Consider the following 18,745-nt stretch of genomic DNA (forward strand, 5'->3'; position numbering starts at 1 on the left):
ATTACATCTTCCAAAGAAATTCTGGTCAGAGAAAGTATTTTCATGATCTCCATTTTATAATATAGTTTTTTTAGATTTGGTACCACCAAGCTACTTTCCTTTAATTTTTTTTTCATTAATTCCCTTGATATTCTTGACATTTTGTTCTTCCAGAGAAATTTTGATATTATTTCCTCCTCTTTTGGCAGTTTGATTGCTATGCACTAAATAAGTAGATTGATTTAGTTAGAATTGTTATTTTTAATTATATTAGCTTGTCCTACTCATGAGCAATTGATATTCTTCTAATTGTTTAGATCTAACTTTATTTGTGTTAAAAAGTATTTTACAATTGTGTTCACATAGTTTCTGACTTTATCCTGGCAAGTAGACTCTGAAATATTTTATATTGTTTATATTTATTTTAAAAGGGATTTCTTTTTCTAATTATTGTTTATGGGCTTTGTTGGTAACAACAAATATAGAAATCCCAATGATTTATGTGTGTTTGTTTTATATCCTGAAATTTTATTAAAGTTGTTAATTGTTTCTAATAGTTATTTCTCTAGGATTGTCTAGTATGCTATCACATCATCTGCAAAGAGCGATAGTTTTATTTCCTTATTACCTATTCTAATTCCTTCAATTTTTTTGTTTCCTTATTGATAAAGCTAATATTTCTAGTAAAATATTGAATAACAGTGGTGATAATGGGCATCCTTGTTTCACCCCTGATGTTATTGGGAATGCTTCTATCTTATCCTCATTACATATAATGTTTGCTGGTAGTTTTAAATAGATATAACTTATCATTTTAAGGAAAACTCCACTTACTACTATGCTCTCTAATTTTTAAAAATAATGCTGTATATTGTATTTTGTCAGTGTTTTCTCTTCAGTCTTATTATTCTGAAACTTAGGTCATTGCTCTGGATCATCATTATTACTAGTCAGTCATCTAGCCAGTTCCAAATCACCTAATTGTATTATTATCTGGTCCACATCATCAAAGATATAAACTCCTAGAAACAATGGCTTAAAAGACAGTATATAATGAATATCCAATGAACCAAATCAGCCTCGTTAGATTTATGAATTAATCCTACTTGTGTAATAAATATATCATCATACATAAGCAAATCATCCCTAAAACTTCATCCTGTCACTTTTTAAAGACTAATCTAAATCTAAAACCCAAACTCCATTTGATAAATACTAGTAAGTATTATCAGGATTTTTGGTTCTGGTTTATGAAAAAAAAGATTTAGTCTAAAATAGCAAGAAAATCAACTGAAAAAATATACACTCAGAAAATAAGAGCTAGACATTCCCTAAACATCTGAAAAGCTTCAGTGAATCCTTATCTATCATTTGAAAATTGGAAAATGTCATAAAAAAGATATAAAAGTTCCAACACTGACAATTAAATTCATCTACAATCTGGCCCAGGCCTATCATTCTACCATTTATTTCTCACTATTCTATTTATCTCCCACTATTCTCAATACTAATCTTATACATCATATTATGCCCAGACTGAATTATGCTAATTCACATTTATATATCCTTGATCATCTTGTACTGCCTATCTGAAATGTCCCTTATTTCTTCTCTCCATCAACATCCCTTCCCTACATGGATTTCCTCTTTCTCTGTACTCCTACAATATTACTGTATGTGCCTCTAAGCTCAACATTTAATGAAATACTCTCTCCTATTCTTATTTATATGTTCTACATTTCTATATGTTCTTGAATAAATTGAAGGCCCAAAGTTATGGAATTATGAATTCTACCTTGTACTTCTCTGGTATTTTCTAAAACGCTTAGCACAGTGTAATACATGTGATAGTTATTCAGTAAATTTTAGTTTAATGTTAACAATAAATAATAATATGCAGCCTTTTGGCTTCATTCATTTTAAATTCATAAATACTTATTAGGCATTTACTATTAGGCACACACAATGCTGAAGAGAACACAAAGATCAAATAAGGCCCATTCTCAGTCTGTATAGGATATATAGTCTAAAAGAGGGAAAAGAAATAAAATATAGATAACTATAACATACAATATCATATATGTGCATAAGAGACATACAATGTCATATATTATCTGACATGAAAGATTTAATAGGCAGAGGCATCTGGGAAAGCTTCATGGAAAAAATAGCATTTGAGTTGAGTGGGAAAAATGTGACATATTTAATAATTGAAGAGGATGGAAGATATTCCAAGCATAGGAAGCAAGTGTAGATGTTACAAAGTACAGAAAGTGTTCAGAGGACAGAGCTGCATTTGGCCACATCTTATAAGGAATTCTGCTTAGATACACATTAGTCCTCTGGGATCACAGATTCACGAGCTGGAAAGAACCTCAGAATTTCATCTAATTCAATCCTAATTTTTACAGCATCCCTTAGAAGCAATCATTTGGCCTCTGAAGAATTACTTTCCAAATCCTGAGGTAACACATGTCACTTTAAAACAGCTCTAATTTGGGGGGATTTTTCTTTATCAAGTTGAAATCTAAATCTGCCATTTTCTGCTCCTGGTTCTACCATCTGTGATCAGGCAAGACAAGTCTAATATTTTCCACATGACAGATCTCCAGATACTTTGATATTACATCTAAGTCTTTAAAACATGCTTTTGATTAATTTTTAACTCTAACTTTGCCTATTTATACAAGTGATTTGGTACAATTGGTTGAATGACTCTATTCTAGTGGGTTTCTTTTGTCTTGTTATTTTCCCAGGGTCACACAATTAATAAGTGTCTGAGACTGAATTTGAACTCCTAAAGATGAGTCTTCCTTCCCCCCAAGGTACTTTTAAACTTTATTTTATTTTATGTTTTTCTGAAGTTGAGAAATAAAGCAAGCATTTTCATTACATAGTAGAATGGGGGGGGGGAGAGAAGATGATTGTATATGAAATTACGAATCTATTATGCATAATTTGCTATTACTTTTAAATATAAAATATTAAACTTTTTTTCTTACTTTTCTTCTCTTTCCCCAACCTAGAGATGACTACCATTAAATATAAATATTTGAGTGTAAAACCATTCTATACATATTTCTATTTGTCATTTTTCCCTCTAGATTCAGGAGGTCAGTGATCTTAGAAAAATATGGATAGATTTTTCACAAAATGATGAAGAGTGAAATGAGCAGAACCAAGACAAAATTGTATACATTTAATAACAATATTGTTTTAAGAATTTTGAGTGACAGCCATTTTAAATATTTAAAATATCCAAATTTACTACATAGTACACATGAAGAAAGAGGCTATCCTTATCTAGAGATAGATGACTCTTCCAGATTCTAAGCACTAGCTCTATTCACCATATCATCTAACAGTCTGTATCTTGTATCAGAGATTTAATTCAAACTCAGATCTTCCCGACTCCAAGTTGATCACTCCAATCACTTCATCACACTGCTTCTAAGAGTGCTCCAGGTCACCACGAGATGGTAGGAAAAAGGCAAGGAAAGGCAGACTTCTTTTACTAATTCAGATGGTTCCCAACCCAGGTACAGTGAACAAGTGAAATAGTTATTCAACTTTTTTTTCCTTTGAGTTCCATACAAATTTATGAAATGATCAATTATGGGGATTCTTTGGTCAAACATTTCTTTAAATTCTTCAAATTAGGCTACAAATTTCCAAGATAATTCTGGACTTGCCTCACTTACTAAAGGAAATCAGAGAAACCAGAATTAGTATAGACCCTAGTCAAAATCTCTAGGTCAGTTCCAAGATAGTGTGGCACTTGCTATTATGACCAGATTTCCTGTAGCTACACAGGCCCAGGGGCACTTTGTAGAGTAAGATAAGCTCACAAACTGCCCTATCATATGCCCCTTCATTACAGAGTTTGAGCCTTTTACATCTTCTGGGAAAGTGTAGCAGCCAGGTAACACAGTGGATAAAGCGCCAGATTTAGAGTCAGAAAGACTCACCTTCTTGAATTCAAAAACTGTTCTCTAACTGTATGACCCCAGGTAAGTCACTTAATCCTGTTTGCTTCAGTTTCTTCATCTGTAAAATGAGCTAAAGAAGAAAGTGGCAAAGTCTTTTCCATACCTTTGCCAAGAAAACCCCAAATGAAGTCAAGAAGACTAATGGAAAAAAAAAAAACAGCTAAGCAACAACAATAAAAGGGAGAAGGACATCCAATCATCATGAAACCTTTAAAATACAGTCATTACTTGATGCTATTTGCAAAACTAAAAATACTTAAAAATAATTTGTTGAATTAAATGAATATAATTGTGACATTTGATGTTTTTTCTTTCCCCAGCTCTAACCACAGTCCCTGGCACATGAGAAGAATCTAATAAGTCCTTATTAATATATTCTTATTCTCTTGTCTTTTAAAACTGTTATTTAATCTCAAATTGCTATTTAACTTTTCACATCAGATCAGAGGTTTGTAGGGGTTTAAAATTGAAAAAGACATTAGAAAATATCTGATCCCTCATTTTACATTTGAGTAAAAATGTCATCTTTTTAACTAGACTGTTAACAACTTGAGAAATGAAATGATTTCGTGTACTTTTTGCATACCCTGCAGCATTTTGCATAATGTTGTGATGCCTTACATATAAGAATTATATCATAAATATTTGATTGGTTAATTAATCATAACCTCAGTGGCTCAGTTATTTTTCTTTCAAATGGGGAGAATACTATGTACTCTCTTTCTCAAACACAGGGTCATTATGATGATCAAATTTTTAAAAATAGATGTGGAAGTGTTTGCAAAGTTAAAAGTACTATACTTTATAATGTCATAATAATAGATGAACTGATTTCCACTCTTACTGATGAATCTAATATAAGGACAGAAACAGGCTACAATGGGGCTGCCAAAACAAAAGTATCAGTTTAACCAGGCAGGAAAGTTGTCATAGTGTGTAGACTATAGACCAATAACACTCATTCAGCATTCAACAACCAGGGACTAAGCAATTATTTGGCCAATTCATGAATACTTAAAAAACTTACTAAATGTCAGTAAGGTACTGTGCCAGACACTGAAGAGGCAAAAATAAATAAATAAACAATTCCTGCTCTGCAGTAGCTTATGTTCTACAAATGGCAACAACACATGTACACAATTAGAAAACAGAAAACAAAGTAATTACAAGGTTATCTGCATTGGAAGTGGGAGTCTCTTACTTGAGAGCTTATCATACCAGTGAAGTCACAGGTGTCATAAAACTAATAATAATAATGATAAATAAAATTTAACTTGCCAGAGGGTGTGGAGAAAAAAGTAAACTAGCAGTTTATGATTATATGAAAGGTGACACTTAAGCTGAGTTTTGATCAGAACTAAGTACTGTAATTCATAGAAGAGGGAGAAGTCCCCTAGGCATGGGGACAATCTGTACAAAGGAAGAAAGATGGAGAACTATGCAGGAATTGCAAGCAATGCCCATTTTTTTCTTTCTCATTTTCCCCCTTCAGATCTGATTTTTCTTGTACAGAATGATAAATATGGAAATATATTTAGAAGAATTGCACATGTTTAACCTGTATAGGATTACTTAGTGACAAGGGCAAGAAGGAACAGGGAAGGGAGGGAGAAAAATTTAACACAATTTTGCAAGGTTGAATATTGAAAACTTTCTTTACATGTATTTTGAAAACTAAAAAGCTATTGTTATATAAAAAAAGTAATTGCAAGCAAATCCATTTGACTGGACCATGGAGAAGGTAAAGAGGAATGTGTATGTACTTGGGAAACAGTCTGGAGGTGATTGTATAGGGTTTTAATACCAAATTGAGGAATATGAATTTTATCCTAAAGACAGAATAAGTACTGAGAACACAAAATCCCTCCCCTCAAGGAGCTTACATTCTCTAATGTAGAATTCAGGATATATTGAAAATTAGTTATTATCAATAAATAATATTAATACTAAGAAACCTGTGATTTCATCAGACTGAGGAACTTTTACTGTGGGCTCTCTATACTAATGCAGATCACAACCCAATAACAACTTGCTAAATAAATCAATTACTAATCATTTATTAAGTACCTTCTCTGTGCCAGATTTTTTTCTGTTAAAACCCTTAATGGTTTGCTTGAGACCCAGAAATGACTTGCCCACAATCACTCAGCTAGTAAGTGTCAGAGGGAGGCTTTGAACCCATTCTCTATAGCTCCAACCACAATATTCCTTCTACTTTATCATACTGTTTAATAAGAATGAATTATTATCATTAATCTTTTTCTAAATTTCTACATCAATGCTTCCTAACAGTGTTAGCCACTAGCCAAGTAGACTCTTCAAATCAGGCTACAAGAGGCCTATTAGGCCCAAAATTAGACAGACTTCTGGCACTTACCCATTAAAGGACACTATGTTAATGTCAAAGGACCAAAGTTGATAAATCTGGAAAAACAGTAACAAGTTGGCTATTGGTGATAAATCAATTGATCAAGTAATTCTTAAAGGCCATCTAATAATACAAATGTAATGTAATACTGTTGTTCTATAAGAAATGTTAAACAGACTGATTTCAGAAAAACCTGGAAAGACAGACTTACATGAACTGATGCTGAGTGAAGTGAGCGTAACCAGAACATTGTACACAGCAACAGCAAGATTTTGTGATGTTTAACTATGAGAGACTTAGCTCTTCCCACAATTCAATGATTTAAGGCAATTCCAATAAACTTTGGATGGAAAATGTCAACTTCATCCAGAGAAAGAACTATAAGACTGAATGTGAATTGAAACATATTTTTTTGCCTTTTGTTTTTCTTTTCTTGTGGTTTTCCCCTTTTTGTGATAATTTTTCTTTCCCAACATGACTCAAATAGAAATATGCTAAAAATGAGTATACATATATAACCTATATCAGATTGCTTTCTAGTACAGGGAAGAGGGAGGTAAGAGAGGAAGGGAGAAAAAAATTTAGAATTCAAAATCTTACAAAAATAAAAGTTGAAAACCATCTATATGTAATTGAAAAAATAACATACTATTAAAATAAAATTTTTAAGAATTCTGAAAAATGACCATCTAATATTTTACAGAAGGTTTACTATTTGCATTAGTAGAGGAAATATATACATTGCTGAAATTATAGATCTTTAAAGTTTAGAATAATAATACTAATAATAGCTGATACTGGAAAGGTGCTTTACTGCTCCAAAGTACTCCACATACTTTATTGCATTTAGCTCTCATTGAAATATTGTGAGATGGTTTGTATAACTTTTGAGAGTGTTAGTATTCACATTTATGGATAAGAACTGCAAGAGGTCAAGGGAATTCTCTAGGCTAAGGAACTGTTCATGATAGTGAGAAAATGACTGATTTTAAAATCCAAAGACACATGTTAGGCCTATATCTGCTATTTATTAGTATAGATTAGTCATTGGATCATTGAAAAGTTAATTAAATCCATTGATAAAGAGTATTCTTATTTATAAAAATGAAGATAACAGCATCTGAATTACCTTCTATGAAGGATTATTGTGGGGGGGAAAAATGAAATAATTACTAATTACATAATAAATATTTATAAAAACTATTTTAGTCTTATATACATTTGACAATTAACAAATTTGAAGTCAATTTTTTTTAATTCAATCCAATAAGATTTTAAGAAACTCTGCTATGTTCAAGGATTGTCCTAGGCAGGAGAGATACAAAGACAAAAAAGAAACAGTTCCTGCTCCCAAATAGTTTCTGCACCCTATGGGAAAAAGTATAAGCATGAAAAAAAAGAGAATGAAAAATATACTGTGGGACTTGTCGATGCCATCTCATACTTTTTGATCAAAGAGGGGACAGTCAATCACAACTCAAGTACTCACTATGGAATTTAATTTGAGGATATAACCATAGGTAACCTTACAACAGGATCCAGGCTATTCAAACAGGATCTAGGATATTCAAAATAAACCTTTGTTTCTACATACCCCTTTTAAAAAAGAGGGAACTATGTGACTGCTCAATGGAAGGGCACAACAGCAAATGAGTAGAACTTCCCATTACCCTAAAAAGACTAAAGGAAAGTGGTCTTCTGATTGTGTGTATCTACTGCTTTTCCCATTCTATCCATCACTTCTTTTACTTTGCCTTCTTTTCTCCCTACCTGATTCCATTAACCGAAAGCTGTTGTTGCATGTTGATTATAGGAACCACAAAGAAACCAGCGTTTATAACATTCAAACTCATGCCTGTAACAATCTGAGAGTGCAGATAGCAACAAATCTTAGTGTCAATAGGGAAAAAGCTGTGCCAATCCATAGAGCAAACTGATTATCAAAATTTTAAATGTATATATCTGCTCATGTTATAGTTAATAAAACACAGGCCCCTAGAAAATTTATCAATCAGACAGGGATAGAAACTGAATCATGCAGTCTTCTTGTTGGTTTTATACAGAAATTTACACTTCATAATCCTAGATCTGCTAACCCTGTCATTTGAGGAAAGTCTTTGTAATTCACATGGCCCTGTTCCTAACAAAGATTTCTCTCTTTGATTATCTTTTACCTCAGCCAAGTTATACTAGATACGAGTCATCCAGATGGGTATATTAAGCTCCTCATGATGCCTAAGTACTTTCCATTCCATTTACAAGATATAATAAATATAAAGAGACTGTTCTTCAAGACCAATAGGAAAAAGATACTATTTAATTTATTATTTATTAAAAAAAAAACTTTATTCTGAAATTCTATTCAAAAGTTCTTGTTATAAAGTCAAAATAGGCCTAAGACCTGTATGTGCAAGAATGTTTGTGGCAGCCCTCTTTTGTGGCTAGAAACTGAAAACTAAGTGGATGTATTAATTAATTAATAATGTATTATTAAGCTATAATTAAAAAAAAATAAAAAACACTTAAAAAAACAGGCCTAAGCATTTGAGCATGTCTCCTGTCATGTGAATGCAAATATAAATACTGTATTTGACATAACCAAACATCATAAAAGGGGCAAAAATAAAAAGTAAAACTAAATAAACTTCCTTAATAATGTGAAGATAATAAGCTTTGCTATAAAAATCAAGGTTAGAGCAAAGGTTCTCAAGTGGAAACTTAAAGGTTTGGGCTGAATCTCTAGATCACACTTCCTACAAAAACTGAGGAAAAAACTGAAGTCCATATGGCAGCCACATGTTGCACCTAAAAATATTCTCACAGCTTAGTACTGGAATACATGATGTTTAAATTGCTCCTAAATGTGTATATAATTCCAATAGGGATGACTAAAGCTCTTTAAAGATATACAGTGGGCAATATACTCCTTTAGAAAAAGCAATTATTTTACTGCCACATTCAAAAAATTTGCCAAAGATATTTGCTATTCTCATGGAGCGTGTCCAGAACAGAGTACAAATGGAAGGGTAATCCCTTACAAATGATGAGGTCTTTTAGATTCTCCTCAGCCACCATCAGTAAAGAAGCATTCATAAAGTACTTACTGACACTGTAGTAAGTACTAGAGATACAAAAAAAGACTCCTAACTGAAGAACACAACATACTGATTACAGCAACTTCAGGACATTACAGAGGATTCTAATGAGATCTCTAGTATGACAAAAAAGTTAAAGGTAACTATCTACACAGGAAAAACTAAGTCAAAAAAGAATGCTATTCAGAAAATGGTCTACATTGTATTGATGTCTCATAGAGCTGGAACATGAGCATATAGATCTTTGACAGGCACTGACTGAGGAGAGATAATAAATTGGACATAGTGTTGAATAGAAGAGAACAAAGAGTAAACTGGATTACCTTTGGGGAATTGAGAAATGCTTTTAATATCCTTAAGCTTTTCCCTGAAACTCAGGATCATCTTTTTTAATATTTTTACCAATGGGGAGCAATAGTAAAGGATGATGATTGCATAGAGAGCTGGTATGCTCCTTTGATACCTATACAATATCTAGTAATACTTCTGAACTACTGAGTCAAATCACGAAGAGGACTTCTGGTTTGATATGGACAACTTTTACACAGGATGAGACAGAATGGCATAGATGAATTGCAATGTGTTTTGTTGCAGGGTTATCCATAATAGTGAGAATACAATCCTATTAAAATATTCAACAACAACAAAATCCTTTAATTTTTTTTTTATTTTTCTTTCATCTTCATGTAACATCTCCATATACATTATACATCAATATTAAAAAGATATGATATATGCATCCGTGTGTGTATACAGATGTGTATATATGAGTATATAAATATTTATATAACAGTATATGTTGTCCTAAAAGTTTTGGTGCAGTTTTGAGTTTTGAGAATTCAAAAACCTTTTTAGAATACTGTGTGTGGCACATGTATATATATACAAATATATATACATGCATGTGTATATTCATGGACAATAATCCTAAAACAAATATGAAAAATGACAAAAGACAATAAAGATTTGGAGGAAAAAAATACATAATGGAACAAATGTTCTTCTCACACATCTCATAGTCCTTCGAAGCAGATAAATTATGTGCTGCTAGCAGAAAATATGTATTCATCTCATTTCTTTATGCTAACTTATGCTCATTTAATTTATAGCATTTTCCAATGTCAAAATTAATCATCTGGATAAAGGCTTAACAATTAATCTAACAGGAAAATACTTACACAGGATAGCACACTTATGTAAAACACATATAGCATCAGTCTAGGTAATTGGGTAATTGCTTCTTTTCACAATTTAGGATTTCCTGAACATGAACAGACAATATTTTGTATATAACAGAAAAAAAAAAACTTTGTGAGTAATAAAGCAGTTTAAGTAAGCAATTTTCTTTTTTTCTATGTTTATTCAATATTATGCTATTTTAAAAATACATCCATTCTTCAAAATGTCTATCCCTAGTTATTTTTAAGAAAGAAAATGTAGAAATTATTTTTATGAGTTTGTTTATTTTTCAGTAGCTTGATGGGAATATTTGAATCTGAACCTTTAAAAAATAATAGCAATAGACAATGTAATAAAAAAGTGTTCAATTGTTAATTTGTTAATTGATTGAAACACAATGCCATCTAAAATGTGGTATATTTCTGTATATGTTATGTCTCTAATGTGTTTATATATATATATGTATATACAGATATATTTATATGTGTGTGTACACAGAGTGTATAGTTTTGATTGATTGATTTTAACATATTCTATAAATCTTAATAGTCAATAGCTAAATAAATACATTTTCAAAAACATTAAAAGAAATAGATGATTTAAAGATGTTCAAATATGATTGACTTAAATTAATAAAATTCAATCTCTTTTAGAATCACTATAGCAAGTGATGATAGATAGATAATACATTTGTGTATATTAGAAATATATCTTCCAACATGTACAAAACCAAAAACCTATAATCCACCAAAATAGAACTTATCCAAATTTTCAAAGTATAACAATTCTTTTGCTGAAATTAGGTATCAAATTTCACATTCAAAATAGCAAAATTCAAACTGGATTTACTCTAAATATACAGTAAAATAAGCTAATATGTGTTTTTAAAGTTACTTTTTCATTACTTCTATGCTTGCTATATTACTTTTCCAGGTGGTGCTAATCTATTCATACCTCCTATTAAGAGAGGCTAAATATGATCTTATTTATTCCTTCCTTCCATTTTTGACTAAATGCAACTTGCTTTTTCTAACTGCTGAAGACTTTTGCTCCTTCAATACTAATTTGCTTTCATCTTTCCTTCTTGGATGTTCTCTATGGGTTTTCTCTATTGACATCTTTGCCCTGCTCAACCTGCCAATCTTCTTTTTATGATACTTCTATTTCTGCAGATCTTTTCATTGATGATTCCTAAATCCCTCTGCTTTAGGCAGTATTGTACCAAAAGTACTATTAGTTTTTGTCTTGCAAGGAGTACCTAATAAACCTTTTCTGATCTCATGGAATATCTCTCAGTAGCCAGCTGACCCTGTAGGGCAGACCTAAAACTAATGCCTAATGCCAATGTTCAAAGTTCCTTAAGTTGTAAAGAAAAAAAAATTGAGAATAAATGAGTTACTAAATTCACTCTAGATGTGAAAAGCCCAGCTGTTTCTCCATATGTGTTCCTAAGTATTAAATTATTTCAAATTAAATAACTTCTAATTCAGTTTTCATTTTTAATTCAGTCCTGTAGGATTTTTTTATGGGAACGATGATGGCAAAGATGGTAACGATAATATCTGTGCCCTAAGAAATCATGATTAACCAAGTATAGAAGGTTATTTGTACAACTATAGGGTTTTTCATCATCATTATCACTAGAATTTATAGATTGCTTTAAGGTTTTTAAATTATTTTACAAATATTTTCTTATTTTTATCTTCACTATAGTCATGGAATTTAGGTGCTATTATTACCCTTATTTTACAAAACAAACTGAGGCAGACAGACCCTCAGAAATTTGCCCTGGGTCACACAGTGTTGGAGACTTCATTTGAACTGAAGCCTTTCTAACCCCAAATGTAGTACTCAATCCACTGTGCCACCTTTCTTTTCATGAACTTACTTCATTTGAACTGAAGCCTTTCTAACCCCAAATGTAGTACTCAATCCACTGTGCCACCTTAATGCAAGATACACTTATGGTGTAAGACAAAGAGATGGAAGACCTGGATCCATCATGAGTTACTTGTGTACCTTGGAGAAATAATTTAACTCTGCAGTGCCTCAATTTCTTCCTCTACAAAATGAGGATAATATACCTGCCTACCAATTTTCTAGATGAATAGGAAATGTATCAATTAACATGCCAATGTGGCAATCTTTTCTCAAATCATCTCAAAATTATGTTATACATTATCTATTAAGATCATTCTATAGAACCATTGCCCCCTATAGAGCATATATTTTGTTCTTTGTTAGTTATATTTATGACTACCCCTTTAATAATTCAAAAAGCTAAGTTTATATTATAAAAAGACTGTGCTACCTTTGAATGTTTATCTAATCAATTAAATAACAATGACTACACAATTATACACATACACATACATAATTATAGATGAGTCTCTCAAAAGTACCTTGAGTTAGAGACTAGAGATAATATTGTCTTCATTTAATAGATGAGGAAAGTAAGGTTTGGAGAGGATTGGTGAATTCAATAGTCACATAGCTAGTAAATGAAAGAGCTAGCAATTGACACTGTCTTCCTGACTGCAAGAACAGTACTCTTTCCACTACACAATGATATATTAGTAATAACAAGATGACTGTGATCAGTTCAGTTTGCTCATCCATAAACTGGAGATAACTGACTGATCAAGCGCAAAAAGGCAAAGGAATCAAGAATGGGAAAACACTTGGAAAACTGGAAAGTGCTATAAAAATCTAAGCTACTAAAATATCTTCTGTGAAAAATCTACAAGATTCTCTCCTGGGAATAAAAATTAAATGTTGCTGAATCATTTACTAATATTAACCACTTTCAATTATCTTATATCCTAATTAAACTCATCTCCTTTTACCTACTTGCTTTCTTCAGTATGGATCTGTTAGAGGAAGAAAAGAGTTATCAGAGCCCATTACCAATCATTTCAAAACATAGCATAGGAGCCTGCTAGTAGTGCCACCACATTAATCCCTAGTATAAATCCAAAAGTAAAAGTGAGGTGGTTATCAGTATTATTCAGAAGCATTGGAATACTCAGTTGCAAGAAAAAAGAAAATGCCTGGGATTTCTCTGAGTCTCTCAGAGAGATCCTGTTTTCTGGCTGAGTCGGAAAATTAAATTGTTGTATGATTTTTTCATTAACACCTCCAATAGAACTTTTTGGGACAATGCATTCCATGTTGCAGAGCAAGGGAATAGGGGAGCATGAGTAGCAAAATCAAAGTAGATTCAAAACCTAATTCATTCAATGACTGAATTTCAATGACTCTGGTGGGGACACCTTTAGCCAACTAATACTGATTAGACCATTATTCAAAAGGACTTAATGTTCCAAATGAGACTTTAAATGGCTGCTAAACATCTGCTAACACAAACAAAACTAAATCATTAATGAAATAGTCATACATATCTTGTTAAAAACCTGCATTTTAAAAACATTCCTGATACTAAAGCTTTCCTATTTGGTACATATATTTACATTGGCATCAATGAAAGTCAGTGAATAATGAATTCTAAAGATTCCCATTGGTTCTCATTCTTCTGTTAAATATTTGATTTCTCCATACCCCAAAGAAGTTGTTTGAATGGTTTTAGGTAAGAGTGTCTTGGCTTACTTTTGAGTCTTTTGTAAATTCCTTCTTCCTAGGCAATCTGGGATAACTGTAGAGAGGCAAAATGCTTTTGAACCAAGTCAAACATTTATCTTAATCAAAATGACAGTAAAATCACTGTATCAAAAATCTATTACTTTTGTGGAAATTTAAAACTTCTTCTATGAAGAGTGTGTAAAGAAAACAAATGTTTTTCTTATTTCCTCTTTGTATTGGCATAAATCACAGGAGTACATGTTGCTATCTGTGTATCTTAAGCTCTTTTCTCTGGGCTTCCACTTTTGATTTGTGACCTAACATCGCCCCCAAGGCTGTGCACTACTAAGTTGATGTTCCTATTTGAGAATTGTACACTTATTTAATTCTGGAGGAGAAAATAACCTTGCTTAGATTTTATGTCTGAGCTTTTCCTTTCAGAAGTGGAAATTAGTTAAATTAAGAGAAAGAAAAATAAAGGGGAAGGAGGGGAAGCATTTTCATGCTTCCCTTTATATTAATTTTTTTTTTAATTTTCTAATTTTAAATTTTATTTTAAATAAAATTTTCTAATAGTTCTTTATTATGTCCCCTTGCTTGAAGTTCTATAATGAATTACCAGAAGCTCCTGGATTCCAGACTAATCTAGACCTCTGAAACCCTGATTCCTCAATACTCTGTTGCCCTACATCAATTATCCAAATCCCACAGCTCCCCATCCTCCCACAGGGCTTAAATTAAGCCAAATTGTATATGTATGTAGCTTTCAGGCTTATTATGGTCACTCAGGTAACTTCTAAAGCAACTGCAAGTATTTGGACAGCAAGGAAAAGTTCTTTTCAGTCAGGAGGCTGATCTGTGCTCAAAGCCAAGGTGACAAACAAGTAAATATTAGGGGAAAAAGAGAGGAAAGACTGAATAGAGCATTGGGAAACTCAAGGAAACCAGAATGGGGTTATCTCTCTCTCTCTCTCTCTTTGCCTTGCTGCATTAGAGTGGGTGTTTAAGGAGTGGATACACTAAGAGAAACTATATAATTCAGGAGGTTTTGTTATCTAGACAATGATCTAGAGTTATTTGCCAATAAGAAAGTATGGATAAGACCTGGTAAATTCAGAAAGAAAAGGACCCTGACCAAGGAAGAAGACTCTTCATAAAACGGAATAGATTTTTTAAGGATTTCAGAGACCAGGAAGAATCTGATGTTAATTTGAGATGGAAGATAGAGGAATCTGAAAATAGGGAGATATAGGACATATCCAGAGAGACATGAGGAAAAGATATAAGAATGAAAGTGGAATGAAGGGAGAGAGATGACATAAAAATAATCAGAAAAATTGGGGAGATTACCAGAAATGAGACCAACAAAGAGTGAGAAAGATCTATCACTGAGTCTCCAACTAAATGAGAACTATGAAGGTGGGCAGACTTATACATAAGTTAATAAGAGATTTCCAGGACAAGAAGCAACTTCTTAAAGTAATTTGGGGAGAAGTCAGTGACGACCTGGGAAAATAAAACAGCCTGTATAATAGGTGTGAGATTCAGAAAAGAGAAGGTTAATCTACTGACAGATAGGATGGTAAAGAATTGTAAAAAGATTTTCGGGAGAAGAATGTTTAATAGTGGATATGTTAACAAAAGAATGTTTAACAATAGGGAAATTAAGTGAGTAGTGGAGTAAGAAGACTTTGATGAAGGAAGTAGTTAAGGAAAAGCTCATAAAGTTTAAGGGTTGATAAAGCAGAAGTCCTGGAATGTTAAGAGAGGTAGCAGGGTGTGAAGAACAGGGGCACCAAACTCTTTAGGTAACAAATTTCAAAAGGGTTGCAAATAAGAACAGCCCAAGAGCCTAATGAGAGACAAGAAAACAATGATCATGTTCCCTGAATTTCTATCATTCCATCTTTTCAAAATTAGAAGCTTTTAAATTGAAAGAGATGGAAAGCAATGCAAAAGTACTTCAGGATGAAAAGTCCCGCTGCCCCCTCCAGTGGCCAAGTTTGTCCCATAGCGCTTCCTCCACCCCGACCCCCGCCCCAGCCAACTTTCCCCACTTCCCCTATGCCCACCTCCCTCCCTTTCCTCCGCCCCCACCCCTCTGCTGCCAGGCGCTCACCGTGGGCGCCGTCAGGCGGCTGATGCTTTCACCCAGAGAATCCAGGTTGACCCGTCTCCGGCGCTGTGCACGCCTAGCCCCTGCGGTGGCTGAGGCAGTGGCTGTAGCCGTGGCAGTGGCCGTGGCAGCTGTGGCTGTAGCGACTGCATTGGGCTCCTGAGGGCCGGGAGGGCTCCGACTGCCGTTCCAACAGAGCTTGGACAAGGGACATTCGCTCTCCTCCTCTGGGCTGGTCTCCAGATAGTCCGATCCCAAGGAGCTGAAGGACTCGGAAGAAATCTTTCTTCGAGACATGCTGCTTCTGCTTCTGCCTCTGCGGCGATAGCCAAGGCGCTGTACAGAAGCGTGTCGGGAGCGCGGCAGCTGAGGCGCCGATGGCAGTGGCGGCGGCGGAGGCGCCGGCTGGCGCTGGGGACCGCGAACCTGCTTGACAGAACTAGATGTGCCGTGGCCGCGCCAAGGTACCAGCCGGCTCAGACGAGTAGGAACTCCAGGGGCTGCAGAGCCCCGCAAATCGGCAGCTCATGGCGGGAACTTCAGGAGCCCTGGTCACCTTCTCCTTTCCGGTAGCTCAACAGTACCTCGGCTCTAGCTATGGTGGCGGGTGCCGGAGCTGGGCTTTCCGCCTGCTTCCACCTCCTCCTCTGCTTCCCGCTGCCGCCACCACGGCTGCTGCTGCCTTTAGCCTCAGCGCATCTTCTACCCCGGCTGCTGCTGCGCTCTGGGGGAGGGGGGCGGGAGGGAGGGCGGTGGGTGAGTGTGTGTGAGTGTGTGTGAGTGTGTGGAGTGTGTGAGTGTGTGTGTGAGTGTGTGAGTGTGTGTGTGTGTGTATGCGCGCGCTCCTGTGTATGTGTGCGTGTGTGAGAGAAGGGGCGGGAGGAGGTTAGGGGACCTTGTGATTTTGAAAGCAGACTCTTCTGCTACCCTTCTGTCTTCCTTTTTTCTCAATCTCCTCTCCAGTCTTTTTCTTCTTTCTCCTCCCTTCCCTCTTCTCACTCTCCCCCTTCCTTCTCTTTTTATCATCTCCTCCTCCTCCATTCCCCACCCCCATCCCTCCCTCTTCTCTCTCCCCCCTCCCTCCGACGGTATCACGTGTCGCCATCAGACTCATTTGGAGTCTTTCCCTAGCTTGTCGCCACATTTCAGAAGCAATGAGGACGCTCTCCCTCCCCGCCGCCCCAACCCCCCGGTGTTTAACTCTGCTTTCCTCCTTTTCCCTCCCAGCTGGATAGGCTAAAACTGGGGATACGAGGGGGTGGGGTGCAAACCTCAAGATAAAAGGGATACAAAACGACCCCACACCCAATTTTCTCTTGACTATATTATTAAAAAATCTCTGGATTCCTACTTAGGAGAGACTTTCCGGGAGTAGAGTTAACTCTTGGAAAGGGCATAGAAAGAAGTAATGGGGCGGGGAGAAGAATTGAGGATAAAATGGAGATGGACTAGGTGGAAAGTCACTGGAGCAAACCTCTGACAACCCCACTTCCATCCCCTCCATTTCAAAACGTCAGTAAGAAAGCCCTCAGGAACGAAATCCCTCGAATTGAGTGTGAGAATCTGAAAAGACACAAGGAAGACACTTTCTTGGGGCAAGAAAAGGAATATTTAATGTGTGAATAAAGTTAAATGGAGACTAGATTGGGTTGGAAGTAAGTAGACATTTGATTGCATCTTTCTGGGATCTTGCTGCCACACTTAACAGGTGAGAGAAAAGCAGAAGGAAAAGCTGTTTTTCACTTTAAGATACTTTCATATCCCCAGTAGTCACCTGTCGCCCCTAAAATTGTGGAACCCCAGGACAAGGAAGAAAGGAACAAACACTGTGATACAACTCTTGGCAAGGACCTGTGCTAGGGACTAGATTGTTCCACAATCAGTGCTTTGTCTTGCTGGAGGGAGATCTGGATAGGTATGGAGCCAAAACCTGGGCCCTAACTTGGGTGGCAAGATTCTTCAGGGAAAGAGCTCTGAAGCCGTTACAGGGACTCTCACACTCTGAACAAGTGCTGGACAGCTCCATTTTCTACCTGCCTCAGATTTCATTGGCCACTGAGAAAAGATCGAACACAGCTCCATAACGTTCACTGATTCCTAGGTGGGAGAAAGGAAAGAGGGGCCAGGAAGGTAGAGCTTTTTGGTCACTCATTTTTTTTTAACTTCTCAGGTAAAATCTCTTTGCGTTTCCAGTGAATGTAAGACAGAATGATAACGTTTTCACTGCTGTTTGATCACTGCGCACTTGGTTATGTACTCACTTCTCTCGAAACTTCCTTGTCATTGTTAACAAGCACTGATAATAAGCACCTGCTCAATGTTGCTTTCCATTTCTCCCTGAAAAACATCGACCTACTTTGACCTTGATCGGGGTGACTGTGAAGAAAAGTATTTTCCACTACAGTCAAATAAGTGAGTGTCCTCCATGAAGAGTTCAGCA

At 35.1% G+C, this 18,745-nt stretch overlaps 1 protein-coding gene across 1 annotated transcript in view; it reads right to left on the reverse strand.

Annotated features, from left to right (window-relative positions):
- Positions 1-16,625, reverse strand: part of GUCY1A2 (guanylate cyclase 1 soluble subunit alpha 2) — a 430,164-nt gene extending 413,539 nt beyond the window's left edge. The window contains exon 1 of the mRNA XM_031961090.1: positions 16,309-16,625. Within this exon, the coding sequence (XP_031816950.1) occupies positions 16,309-16,602 (294 nt within the window). The 5' untranslated portion in view covers positions 16,603-16,625. The remainder of the gene's footprint in view (positions 1-16,308) is intronic.
- Positions 16,626-18,745: the final 2,120 nt, after the last annotated feature.

Source organism: Sarcophilus harrisii, chromosome 3 (genome assembly GCF_902635505.1).
Source record: "Sarcophilus harrisii chromosome 3, mSarHar1.11, whole genome shotgun sequence".
Classification (NCBI taxonomy): Eukaryota; Metazoa; Chordata; class Mammalia; order Dasyuromorphia; family Dasyuridae; genus Sarcophilus; species Sarcophilus harrisii.